Source organism: Crocuta crocuta, unplaced genomic scaffold (genome assembly GCF_008692635.1).
Source record: "Crocuta crocuta isolate KB4526 unplaced genomic scaffold, BGI_CrCroc_1.0 scaffold209, whole genome shotgun sequence".
Taxonomy (NCBI): domain Eukaryota; kingdom Metazoa; phylum Chordata; class Mammalia; order Carnivora; family Hyaenidae; genus Crocuta; species Crocuta crocuta.
Window position 1 is genome coordinate 2,067,489 of NW_027551566.1, and position 12,962 is coordinate 2,080,450.

Sequence of the window (12,962 nt, forward strand, 5' to 3'; positions counted from 1 at the left end):
ATGCGTACTTGTCTTACTAATCTGAAATTAGGCTGTCTTTACCCTCTTCCTAAACAATGCCACTTCCTTAGAATATAATCTTCTGATTCTCTTCCTATATCACCACAGCTTCTCCTGTTCTGTCTCTCCCCTGCACCTCACTTCTGCAACTTAGTGACTCAAGGTTTAGGGGTGGTCCTCTCTTCCCTCAATGATGCTCCTAGGTACTCTTATCCATTCTAACTATACTTTAAATACCACCTACTTGCTGATGATACTGCATTTATTTACATGGCCTCTTCTATGAACCCCCCATATATTCAGGCTTATATATTAAACTGCCTACTTGATATCTCAACTTGGATGTCTTAACACATGCAAAATTAACACAAGCACAACTGAATCCTTGAGCCTCCTGACCATCCTGCAGACTCCCCCTTGATAAAGGGCACCATCATCTCAGATTTTCTATCCCGAAACTTGGGGGAAATCCTTGATTTCTCCTTTTCACATACCTCCCACATTCAAATCTTTAGCATGTTTTGGTAATACCTTCCCCTCTCACTTTTTCCTTACTGTAGAAAGCCAAATTTCTGTGGAGTTAAAAATGGAATAGAATGCGTATGATATGCTCTCTTTATTAGCTGAGTGTGAAAGGAGTTAGACAGTGAAATTGAGGTCATGCAAGTGCAGATAAGCAGAAATATGATCAAGATTCCAAGTAAATGGAGGAGAATTATGAGACAAGATAGCTATAATTGTGAGTGGTAATAATGTAGAAAAGTTAAGAAAAAATATAAGTTTCTTTTATGTAAACTGGGATGGTATGAGATGGCATAGCAGCAGACAGTTCCAGAAAGCACGTTGACATACAAAGGAGAGTGAAGGTGGTGTTTCCATTAGCTAAAAAAAGTTTTGAGAGCTTGAACTCATTTGGGATCACAAAGGACACATTTGGGATACAGAGAACGTAACTGACAAGAACTCAAACATGCAAGGAGTAACAGAGTGTTAGAATAGCAAGATGCTAGATAGGGATACTAAATGATAATTAGAAAGAAAGTAGCATTGAAGAGCTGCTATAAGCTTGTGTGGTTTTAAAATTCAAGGCAGGTGAGAGTGGTTCACATTAGGAAACCACTTTATGGGTCACAAAAGTTCTCTTTCGTGCAGGGCTAATAGTTACAGAGTAATGCAGGTGTTCCTAAGAAATGAGAGATCTTTGCTCTGAATGAATTACATTTAACAGAAAGGTTAATGGGTTGTAAAAAAAAAAAAATGTGTGTGTTTATATACACACATACACACACATTACACATTCAAGCATGCAAAGGAAGAGAGGCTCTTGAAGTGGTAAAAATCTGATTGGGGGTATAATTCCAAGTTAAGAGAGATTTTAGTGGGTTGAACAATCAGAGTCTGAGTTAAGCTGGGGGAAAATTAAGAGGCAATTTGAAAGCATATAGAATACATGGCAAAGAGTGCAGACTAAGAATACATAGTGCAGTTTCTAGACTGAGAATAAGTGTAGGAATGAGGCAAGAGGAGACAGTTCTACAGTGAGGGACATCGAGGGTTCAAAGCATGTGGAATTCGTGTATGATGCTGTTGTCAGAGAACCAAAGAAGGCTAGGCACACCTTATAAACTGGCCTGCCTATTTATACTGAGTGTGTATAGGTAGAAGGTGACACAGCCTACAAAGTACTTTTAATAAATGTGTTCTGAAGCCCTTAATCTATCCTAATTTAAAGAGGTGAGAATCCAGTGAAATATAGTGGTTTTAAAACCTCAAAATATATTTATTTTAATTGCTGAGCTATACTGAATACAAAGAACTTTTACTATGGAGAGCTGAGCAGTACGTTTACTTTAGTTGATACTGGATATCACCTCTTATTACAAAGAGCAACATATACATCCAACAGCTGATGTCTGGTTCCAAGTAGTGGCTTGAACCCACTTTGGTTTTGAAAGTGAGTAGGTTTGGAAGCAAGTATTTAAATTTTATATGTAGTCATTCATTAAAAATTAAAGGAATATCACTTTTTGATCATTGCAAAAAGAAGTGGAATATATCAGTTCCAAAGAGAATTACCATTTAAAAATGATTTATAATTGAGAAAGATAATTTTTAAAGGACTGTGTAATTTGAAGAAGGCTTTGTCTTCACATATTGTTTAAAAGAAATAACAGTGCAGCTGATTCTGGAAGTTATGTTCAAATATTCTTTACAATGAAATATAGGGTTTGTCTTCTGTTTGTAGTAGATATTGTGTGTTTTATTGTAGGGAAAACAATTACAAACTCAATTTCCAATGATTTTCTGAGATTCATGTTTTTGATTATTCCTCAAAACTATCTTGAAGCAATACAGTGTAATAAAAATGTCAGCAACAATAAATTTAACAACTCAGGAAACAACAGATGCTGGTGAGGATGTGGAGAAAACGGAACCTCTTACACTGTTGGTGGGAATGCAAACTGGTACAGCCACTCTGGAAAATAGTGTGAAGGTGCCTCAAAAAATTAAAACTAGAACTACCTTATGACCAAGCAATAGCATTAGTAGGAATTTATCCAAAGGATACAGGAGTGCTGATTCATAGGGACACATGGACCCCAGTGTTTACAGCAGCACTTTCAACAATAGCCAAATCATGGAAAGAGCCTAAAGGACCATCAACTGATGAATGGATAAAGAAGATGTGGCTTATATATATAATGGAATACTACTTGGCAATGAGAAAGAATGAAATCATGCCATTTTCAGCAACATGGATGGAACTGGAAAGTATTATGCTGAGTGAAATAAGTCAGTCATAGAAAGACGGATATCATATGTTTTCATTCATATGTGGATCTTGAAAAACTTAACAGATGACCATGGGGGAAGGGAAGGGGAAAAAATAGTTACAGAGAGGGAGGGAGGCAAACCACAAGAGACACTTAAATACAGAGAACAAACTGAGGGTGGATGAAGGAGTGGGGGAGAGGGAAAATGAGTGATGGGCATTGTTGGAATGAGCACTGGGTGCTGTATGCAAGCAGTGAACCTCAGAATCTACCCCCAAACCAAGAGCACACTGCACACACTGTTTGTTAGCCAATTTGACAATAAATTTTATTTTAAAAAATGATTCTCTCTCTTCCTCTGCCCCTTTCCTCCACTCATGGGTGTGCTCTCTAAAATTAAAAGAAAAATGTCAGCAAAAGTAACTGATATATGGGCTGTGACTATTAACAGGAAATATACCATTTACTTCATTAAATAATTATTAACCAATGTCATTATTTGTGTCTGTCCTGAAAACTGAACTATTGAGGGTACCTTATATTTTTTCTCAGGAAGACACTCTGTTAGTGTATGTGTAATTTTTGCTACTTTGTAAAAAAAAAAAAAAGATTTAAAATACTTTTGTCACTTGAAAATACCAAGAAAATATGTGAAATTTTTTGAGAGTTTTCCTCTTTTTCCTTCTTCTTCAAAAGATGCATTGCCATTTGCTCCCTGGGGGTCTGGATATGCGAAGAGCTTGCCCAGCGTACGAGCCATCCTCAGCTGAAAGAGGCTGTCAATGTGATAGGCGTCACTTTGAAGGTATTACCAATTCATGATGTGTATTTGACAGTAATCTGTATCACAGATATTCAACCAGTTCTAGTTTGAATTAGCCCCATCGCTATTTTCTCCTCTATCAGTGAGGGGTTTTAAATCAAAAATAGTTTTTCTGAGAGCCACGTTGAATGTCCTGTGAGGCTCACAAAAGAGACCACCGACAGCTGCTTCCCTACTGGTGGCTGAGCTTTCCTGGACCGAACCCTATGCCCAAGTAGGGTTCCCCTGTGGGCCGGGCACTTCCTGTGGCAAGCAGCGCAACTGTTGGTAATATTGACAAGAAAGTGTGATTTCTGCCTGGGACTGGGAGAGACCTGAGTACTCGCTCCCCACCTGATTGGGCCTTCACATTTTTAGGATGTCTTTCTTCCTTTGCTTTGGTAATGAAAAGAGGAGATGGTTTTTTTGTTTGTTTGTTTTCTTCTCTGTGTGTGTTTGTTGTTGAGGGGGCTTGTTTTTTGTGTGTGTGTTTACTGGTTTTGTTTATTTGTTTGTTTATTTGGGGTTTTTTTGCCATTGACTGGGCAGTCATGCTGCCAGATGCACGATAAAGTCTCTCAATACTTCAGAACAACTCCACAAGGTAGATGGTACAATTACTATGTCATACCAGAGGAAAGCAGACCCAGAGAAATCCAGTCATAAGCACACGGGCTTGAAGGGATGGAAATAGCACCAAGAGCAGATCTGCGTAACATGAAAAAAACCAAAACCAAACTCTATACATACTGTTAGGCCATTTCCTAAACCAGGGTTCAAAGCCTGCAGGGTCCCTTTCTGGCTCCTGCTTAGAGATGGTGGTAATTATTAGCACTGCTGTTATTATACCCCCAGAACCGGTAAATGCATAGTCCCTGCCAGGCACTGTGCTAGGCATTTGTGTATGTTCTCAGCTGTGAGGCACTTGTCTCATTTTATAGTGGAGGAACCGAGGTGCAGGAGGGTCAAGGAGCTCTTTCCAGGGTCTAGAGCCTGGTCGAGCCAAAGTTCAGACCCTGAACTATGCATCTGATACCAGTGTCCAGGCTCATGCCCACCCTTCTCTGCTGCCTGTCATGTGCTGCTGTAATAGTAATAGCAATTGTAGCTGACACTGGGACAGTCATCACCAGGCCAGTGACAGTGCTGTGTCATCCTTTGTGCTTGAACCCACAGGATAACCATCCAGGGACATCCCCTGCCCATGGCTTGGCATCCAGCCCTCTGGCCTAGCCCATGTTGATCTTTGCAGCCTTAACAACATGGGAACATACTGATTCATAAATTCATGGGTGTGGAAGAGGTCGGAGTTGGTTGATCCAGGAGATTAACAGTCAGCACTGACCTAATTGTCTAATCTGCTCTGTAGTCCACAGAGGTGGCTTCATGTTAGGGTGGGACACCTGCAGGGCTGGAGGATGTCTGCCAGTAGGAGTCAGGGTCCCATGTGTCCTTGTTTGTGTTCTGCGAGACTTCCATCACAGCATTCTCGTAAGAGGTACTGAGATACATTAGCCTAGGTTTCTCACTCATCCCTCTACCAGTGACTGAGACTGGGAATAAAATCTTCTGATTCATTTAAGCCTGTTAGGGCACATTTCTGGAGCTGGGAGAGAGGGCTTGCATGGGAGAGAGAAGGCACCTGGAAGTAGATCTATTCGTTAAGGAGAGAAGGGGGAATTGATACTGGCCAAGCAACCACCCATATGCATTGTAGAGAGGAATGAGAGCAAGAGATGCTCTGTAAAAGGAAAACGTAGCATGTAAGTGGGGAAAGGAGTAATGAGAAGCTGGGCAGTGTGTGGGGAAGGGACCCTCCAGGCAGAAGGAGCTCCAAGGAAAAGGGCCCTGGGGTAGAAACAAGTTGGTATATATCCTAAGAGCAGGAAGATGCTGGTGGGTTGGAGCAGAGTATGGTGTTAGGTGGTGGAGCAGCTGGTGCCTTAGTACTTGTCCATTTAGCTAAGCCTGAACATTTCCCAGAATTCCTTCTCCTGTATGTGTTTTTTTTAGGGGGGTGATTACCTTTTTTTTTTTTTTTTAGTATAGTTGACACACGGTGTGACATTAGTTTCAGGTGTACAACACAGCAATTCAACAACCTGTCCATCCTGCTGTGCTCCTCACAAGTGCAGCTCCCACATGTCACCCTCAGTGCTGGCACATTGTCATTACTCCATGAATATGTGCTGAATCAGTGGGTGAGTGAATGAGTGATCTGTCTCTCCTCACCACCCTCGCAGCATTCACGCATCAGCAGTAGCACCCCACCTGCAGCCCTCCAGCCTGACCTGGCCTTCCGCAGCGCCCTGCCACCTGCTGCCTGGAAGGAAACACTCTCCCTCTGCCTTCTTCTGGCCTAGGCTCGGCTTTCTTACCACCCCCTCCAACCGTCCTCTGTGCCACCTGCCCCCTCTCACACCTTACCCCTCTGCCCAGAGGCTTTTTGTCTGGTCTGCCGTACCTCTCATTTCTTTCTTGTCATCTTTTCGGCTCCCAGCTTCTAGATAGATGTAAGAGCTCTGCCAGCCTTATGTTTCCACCCCACAACTTGACCCCTGTGATGAAGTGGAAACATCCAGTGGCTACTCCTGGTCTTCACTCCCTTGGTCCCATCTTCACCTAGGACTCACCATGCATTACTTCTCAGGGAGGTGTGCAAGGCATTAGGAATATAATGGTAAACAAGATGTAGAAAACTAGACACACAAAAGAACAGGCAGACAATAGCCCTTAATGCCGTGAGGAAAGCATGAGAGCAAAGCAGGATGGAGCTGAAGAGCTGGAGCGGGTAGGCTGCCACTCCTTGTGATGGGCAAGGTGGCGAGAGGAGGAGACCTTTAGTGCCATGATCTGAAAGATGTGGCAGTGCCAGCGATGTGCAGACCGGGGGAATGAGCATCCCAGGCAAAGCAGGGAGTAAGGGCTAAGGCCCTGAGGCAGAAGCAAGCCAGAGTGTTTGAGGGACTGAAAGAGGCCCATGAACATCAGGTCATCTGAGGCCTCGAGGCCAGGCTCTGAGAGCCCCTTGAGTGCAGATGCTCTTGCCCTGGGTGCACTTTGCACCTATCAGGAAGGAACATTGGGGAAGTGTTTATTCTGTAGAGTTCAAAGTAATCCCCTTTGCCTTACCTTCTTCCTTGTCCTGTACCTTTGTACTGAGCTGCTCAGTGTTGACTTTTCTGTGTCTGTGTGGTGCTGAGGTCAATTGGTATCTGCTTCATGTGACTTGGTGTGGAAATAACTAAGCTACATATCCAGCTACGAATCCAGAGAGACCCAAAATCAGCGACAAACCTTTCAGCTTTAGGTAATAAGGTAGGGAGAGCAGGGGAGCCTGTGGTTCGGGGCAGGGAGAGAGGCACGGGGTGTCCTCCATCTGTTTCATCCACCCCAACCAGTCATCCTTGTGAGCACCGCCCCTCCCCTTCAACGTGCCATCTAACGGGAAATGGGAGCATCCGAGGATCTTGGACACACACCAGACTCCTAAAACATACTCAAAGGAATTGAATAAAGACACCACAGCATATGATTGTATTCTCACAGTCCCTAAATTTTCACATTTCTTAGTACATTACACACATGGGTGAAGTTTAATTTTAATAAGATAGGAAATCATTTGAGCAGTCCCCGTTTCTATAAAATGAAGATCACATCTACCTTACAGAGCTGTTAAAGAAGATGTATCAATGCAAAAATGAGGAAAATTCTTATAAAAGGGCCAACACACAGGGAATACTCAGTAATGTACTAGTTTTTAATTTCCTCCAATTGTCAAAACTATAATTTATGCTACTGAATGAGGCCCTTGAAATTATGGTTTTACTTTCAAATGACTGAACAGCAGCTCCTTGTTTCTGCAGAATGTTAAGGAAATTAATACATCTGGACAAGAGGCAATTATAGGATGGTGATCATATACAATGTGGGACCAGGACACATTTTTCAAAAATTCAGTGCAAAACAAGAAAATGTATCCTAAACATTGCTGGAAAGAAATAACTTGTTTTGTTCTTAGGACATGTGTATGTGTTAAGTTCAGTCGTTTAGTTTGGGGTTCTGTTTCCTTTTACAGTTTCCTAACAAAGTCGTGGCTCAGGTGGCCTGTGATATTCTTCAGTTGCTGGTTTCCTACTGGGAAAAGCTTCAGATGTTTGAAAGCTCTCTGCCCCAGAAAATTGCAGAAGTAAGTCTTTGTCCTGCAATGCTAACACATAAGCGTTTCCCTGTTATTATATTTGGTGTTTAATTAATTACAGATACTCAAATAATTGTTAGAGTACTGACTATTAAATTGCCATACGAGTCATTCATTTTCAGATTAAATTGCACTGGCTCTTCTCAGCTGTGATTTCAGGCACTACGTAAAGAAGCCACCAGTGTTCCAGGGCAGAGTCTTACACTTGGGGAGTTTGAAAGGCAGACACAACCACAACAAAGAGACCTTTTGTAGATTGGGCTTCATTCATCGAGAGTAATTTGGATGGTGCCAACAAGGGGTAGGCAGCTGGTTATGATGCCCTCCNGTGTGTGCGGGGGCGGGGGCGGGGGGCGGGGGGACTGCTGTGTGAAACAGGAGTCTCTCCCAGACGGAAGCCCCAGACCACGCTCTCTGCCATAGCATGATTACCCAGCTGTAATGAGATTACTGCTGTAATACCCTCTTGGGGGTGCAGGGGAGTGTTGGTAATCGGTGCAAGAGAAGGATCGAAAGAACAGGAGAATCATTCCAGTGATGTCCTGGAGGCTGCTTGCATTTGAGGGTGCTTGGTTGTAAAGGAGCAGGTATCCTTGCCTCTGTAAGTGACTGAATATAAGGCCCATCCATTCCTGCTAGTTTTTAAAGCTACTTTTCTTATTTTATTTTAAAGTTTGTTTATTAGAGAGAGAGAGAGAGAGAGAGCAGGGGAGGGGCAGAGAGAGAAGGAGAGAGAGAGAATCCCAAGCAGTCTCCAGGCTGTCTGCCCAGCCCAAACCATGAGTCAGATGCTCAACTGACTGAGCCACCCAGGTGCCTCTAAAGCTGCACTTTTTTAAACATGCCCTGTTCTTTACACGCCTAGTGGCAACTCTTCAAGGAAATGTGATTTGTCTCTATGTGGTCTTACAGGGGGAGAGAAGAAGTAATACTGATTTGTTTCCTCTCAGACCTAGACAGATTTCACCAGTGAGATCACTCTGTTCTCCCCAAGAGCTTTGGGTGACCTAGAGCAGAACAGAGCTTTGGACATAGGGATAGAAGATGCTCCAAGTTGTAAAGTTGAGTTTTAGGGAAACTGTACACAGTTGACCCTTGAACAACACAGGTTTGAACTGCATGGATCTATTTATATGTGGATTTTTTCTGATAAATACAGTACAGGACTGTAAATGTATTTTCTTATCCTTTCGATTTTCTTAATATTTTTTTCTCTGGCTTACTGTATTGTAAGAATACAACATAGAATACATACAACATACAAAATATGTGTTAGTCAACTATTTATTGTTGAGGCTTCTAGCCAGTAGTAGGCTATTAGTAGTTAAAGTGGATGGGGAGAGGAGTCAAAAGTTAGACATGGTTTTTTTCCTGTGCAGCGTCAGGGGGTTAGCACCTCTCACCCTGAACTCAGTGGTCGGTTGTAGTTTACCATTGAAAGGGAAATACCTTTGAGAAGGAAAGGGGTGCTTTTACACCAGGACAACAGGTGGAGACCTGGGGTGGTTTATAAGAAAATCAAATGGGAGTGTTTTTCATAGTTATTTTTGAAAAGATTTTTTACTTTCATTGTGTTACATGTGGAGACTGATGATGGGAATTGTGTGACCACAGAGAGAAATATCCCTTCCTCTGGGCCCCCAGTTTCACCTCCAGGAGAGTGGAATGGAGAAGAGGCATGGCTCTATGACTTTCTTCCAGTTTTCAGGATCACATGGAGCTCTAAACTGGCTCTTGGCTTCTTATCACCTTCCTCCAGCGAACTGGCACCAAGCTGGCTTTAGTGCAGGACCATCTTGGGACTCTTATGATTTGGTTTTCCAAACTGTTACTATTATCTGTTTGATTAGGGATTTGTCTTTTATGCAGATCCTTGTGGCCACAATTGCTTTTCTTTTACCAAGTGCAGAGTACTCCTCAGTGGAAACAGATAAGAAGGTAGGTGGCGCATCAGCTAAGTGTTCCCCAGCCTGTCTGTTTTTTTACTGTAAGATAAAGTGAAAAATAATGTTACACACAGGGATATCCTTTTTAATATTCTTCTGTAGTGGTCCTGTCTCCCTTGTGAAAACTTTATTTATCCATTGATTTCTTCTGCATTTGTGTGTCCACTGAATAATTACTGTTGTGCAGAGACAGTTGTTTTTTGCTATGACATGTAGTGAAGTTTAAAAGACTGCCGTTTACAGTATTGGAACTGTTTCCTCTTCCAGTTTATTGTATCCTTGCTACTCTGCCTCCTGGACTGGTGCATGGCGTTGCCGGTGAACACCCTTCTCCACCCAGTGTCCACAGTAGCCCTGGAGGAGCAGCACTCATCCAGAGCCCCTTTGCTCGATTATATCTATAGGGTAAGTCTCCATTTGTGCCTCCGGGACACAGAGTGTAGACTTAAGCATCAGAGAATTGCCAAAATATATCTGTTCATTTATTTATTTATCTGTGCCCTTTAGAAAGGATGTATGGGAGTTAAACTTTTTTTTTAAAGAATGAATGATTTAAGGAGTGAAAACAGGACAGAAGTAATTGTAGAGAAGCAGTGGTTACCAAATGAAAGAAACATGCATTTTCACATGACTGCCATCTTTAAACAACTGCAGTTTGATCAGAATCCTCCCCAATTTTCATGTAACATGGTCTACCTCTTGTTAATTTTTAAAAGAAATGTTTATATTGCAGGGATATTTACAGTCTTATTGACAAAATTGTCAATTGTTTATCAAAAAGTATAAAGGTCTCAGTAATCCCTTTGCTTTAAAAGATCTTAAGAAATACACTAATTATCACAGTATTTAGCTTCATCATTTTTATAGACTAGGTATGGTGTTTTCTCTGGACCTTTTATATTATCCTTCTGTATTGGCTTTACAGTCCCTCCTGTGAAAGCTTTACTTATGAATTTGGCATTTGTGTATCCATTGAATAATTACTAGTAAGGGACAGTTCTGTTGTATTTTTTTTAAGTTTATCTATTTATTTTGCGAGAGAGAAGAGAGAGGGAGGGAGGGGCAGAAAGAGTGGAAGAGAGAGAGAATCCCAAACAGGCTGCACACTGTCCACACAGAGCCCAATGTGGGACTCAAATTCAAGAGCTGTGAGGCCATGACTGGAGCCGAAATAGAGAGTTGGACACTTGAGCCACCCAGGCACCGCTGTTGTTTATTTTTTTAGTGAGAAAACTTTACTAGTAACCTTTAAAAAAATAATATTCCAAGTCATTAACTGATTACTATGTTGCCTTATTTTAAAATGTATTAAATATAAAAAAAGACACATAACATAGCTGAAATTCTACTAAAAAGTATTGTGTATTTTTAAATGATTTCTTTAGTGGTCAAAGATTTTAATAGCTATGTTATTTTTAATTCATTCAAAGATTTTAACTCATTATATACGTCTGTCATCTTTGTGGCTTATAAATCTATGTAAAGCTTGGCTTGACGACCTAAAGTAGGCACAGTCTTTTAAATTTGTCTCTTTTTTAACATTTCTTTTCTTGAAAGATTTCTCTTAAAATTGTTTTACCAATAAAAAAGGTCCACTCCTAGTTAACATGAATGAGTTACAAATTTGTTGAACAATGTTATTTTATCTGTAAAGGGAACTTTTTATTGAAGTATAATATGCATCCAGAAAATGACATCAGTCATAAGTGAGAGACTGATGAGTTTTCACACAGTGAGCACACCTGTGAAACCAGATCCCAGCTGCAGAAACCGAATATTCTCAGTATTACAGAAGCACCTCTGATGCCTCCCTGCTAGTTACTGTCCCATATGCATACCTGGAGCAGCTGCTAGCCTGTGTAACAGTGTAGATTTTTTTGAACTTTGTATAGCTGGAATTATGCAATTATGTACTTCTGTGTCTGACACCCTTCACTTAACATTGTTTCCAAGGGGTTCATTCATACTGTTGTGAATAGTTGTGAATTTTTCACTCATTGCTATTTAGTATTACACAGTGAGAGTACACCACGGTTTAGTATCTCTTTGGACATTTGGGTAGTAGAGTTTGGGACTGGAAAAAGAGGATCTGTGAACATCCTGGTGGACCGCAGCAGGATTTGGGTGTGTGGGATCACCCAGAATGGAAAAATAAGCACTTTCTAACTTTTGCTTTCCTTTTGTGTTGAAAATATATTTATTGGTATTGATCTAAAAGGAGCAAAATAACCTGCAGGATGATAATTTAGAATGGAAGGGATTCTGTGTTTTCAAATATTACCACGCGAGAGTCCTGCCTCCTAAAAGTGCTTTTGGCAGCTTCTCAAGGGACAGGAAGTTCGTGGCATCCATGGCACACATTTGCTTCTGTTTTGTTCACAGGTTCTGCACTGCTGTGTGTGTGGCTCAAGCACATACACTCAACAGAGTCACTATACACTGACCCTGGCCGACCTGTCCTCCCCGGATTACGACCCCTTCCTGCCACTGGCAAATGTGAAGAATTCGGAGCCAGTCCAATATCATTCATCAGCAGATTTGGGCAACCTGCTTACAGTGGAAGAGGGTGAGATTCTTCAGAATATTAATTCTCATGGGCAGGAAGAGGAAAGATGATAATCTTTAGCCCATGCCTGCCTACTACATTGTTATTTAAAATCTAGTTATTAAATTTCTGGTTTCTACACCCCTATATGATAGCAAATTGGGAGTTTTTTCTCATTCAGCATCATAATTCATTACTCATAACCNGAAGGACTCATTTGTGGATCAGTAGCGCTGTGGGGGCTTCCCATGGGGAAGGACTTAAGTGAAACCTAGAAAAATGAGCAGATTTTAAAAGGATCTGGTCGAGTGTTATAGAGTAGGAGAGCATCGAAGAAGAGAGAGGTGGGGATTTACATGNCCTCAACCATGCTCTTCCTGAAATGACAAGAGCCTATCTCCAGGCCTTGAAATGTGAGTTAAAATGTGGGTGTATCATCTGTACATGTGAAATAATTGCATAGAACCAAAAACACACACACACAAGAGCTTGTAAACCAAGTAAACTCTGAATATTGACGAAGTGTATCAGTGTCAAAATTTTCTAATTGTGATACTATACTATAGCTGTGCTATGCAAGATATAACCAGGGGGATGAAGGATATTTCGGATTTCTCTGTATTATTTCTTACAAATGCATGTGAATCTTTCATTGTCTCAAAGTTAAAAGTTAAAAAAAAAAAAAAAGAGGGAA

The 12,962-nt window shown here is 41.3% G+C and overlaps 1 protein-coding gene across 1 annotated transcript in view; it reads left to right on the forward strand.

Moving 5' to 3' along the window:
* RALGAPA2 (Ral GTPase activating protein catalytic subunit alpha 2) overlaps nt 1-12,962 on the forward strand; it is a 340,826-nt gene that overhangs the window by 205,501 nt on the left and 122,363 nt on the right. Inside the window, exons 28-32 of the mRNA XM_077750219.1 lie at nt 3,471-3,579; nt 7,655-7,765; nt 9,647-9,715; nt 9,991-10,128; nt 12,106-12,289. Of these exons, the coding sequence (XP_077606345.1) occupies nt 3,471-3,579; nt 7,655-7,765; nt 9,647-9,715; nt 9,991-10,128; nt 12,106-12,289 (611 nt within the window). The remainder of the gene's footprint in view (nt 1-3,470; nt 3,580-7,654; nt 7,766-9,646; nt 9,716-9,990; nt 10,129-12,105; nt 12,290-12,962) is intronic.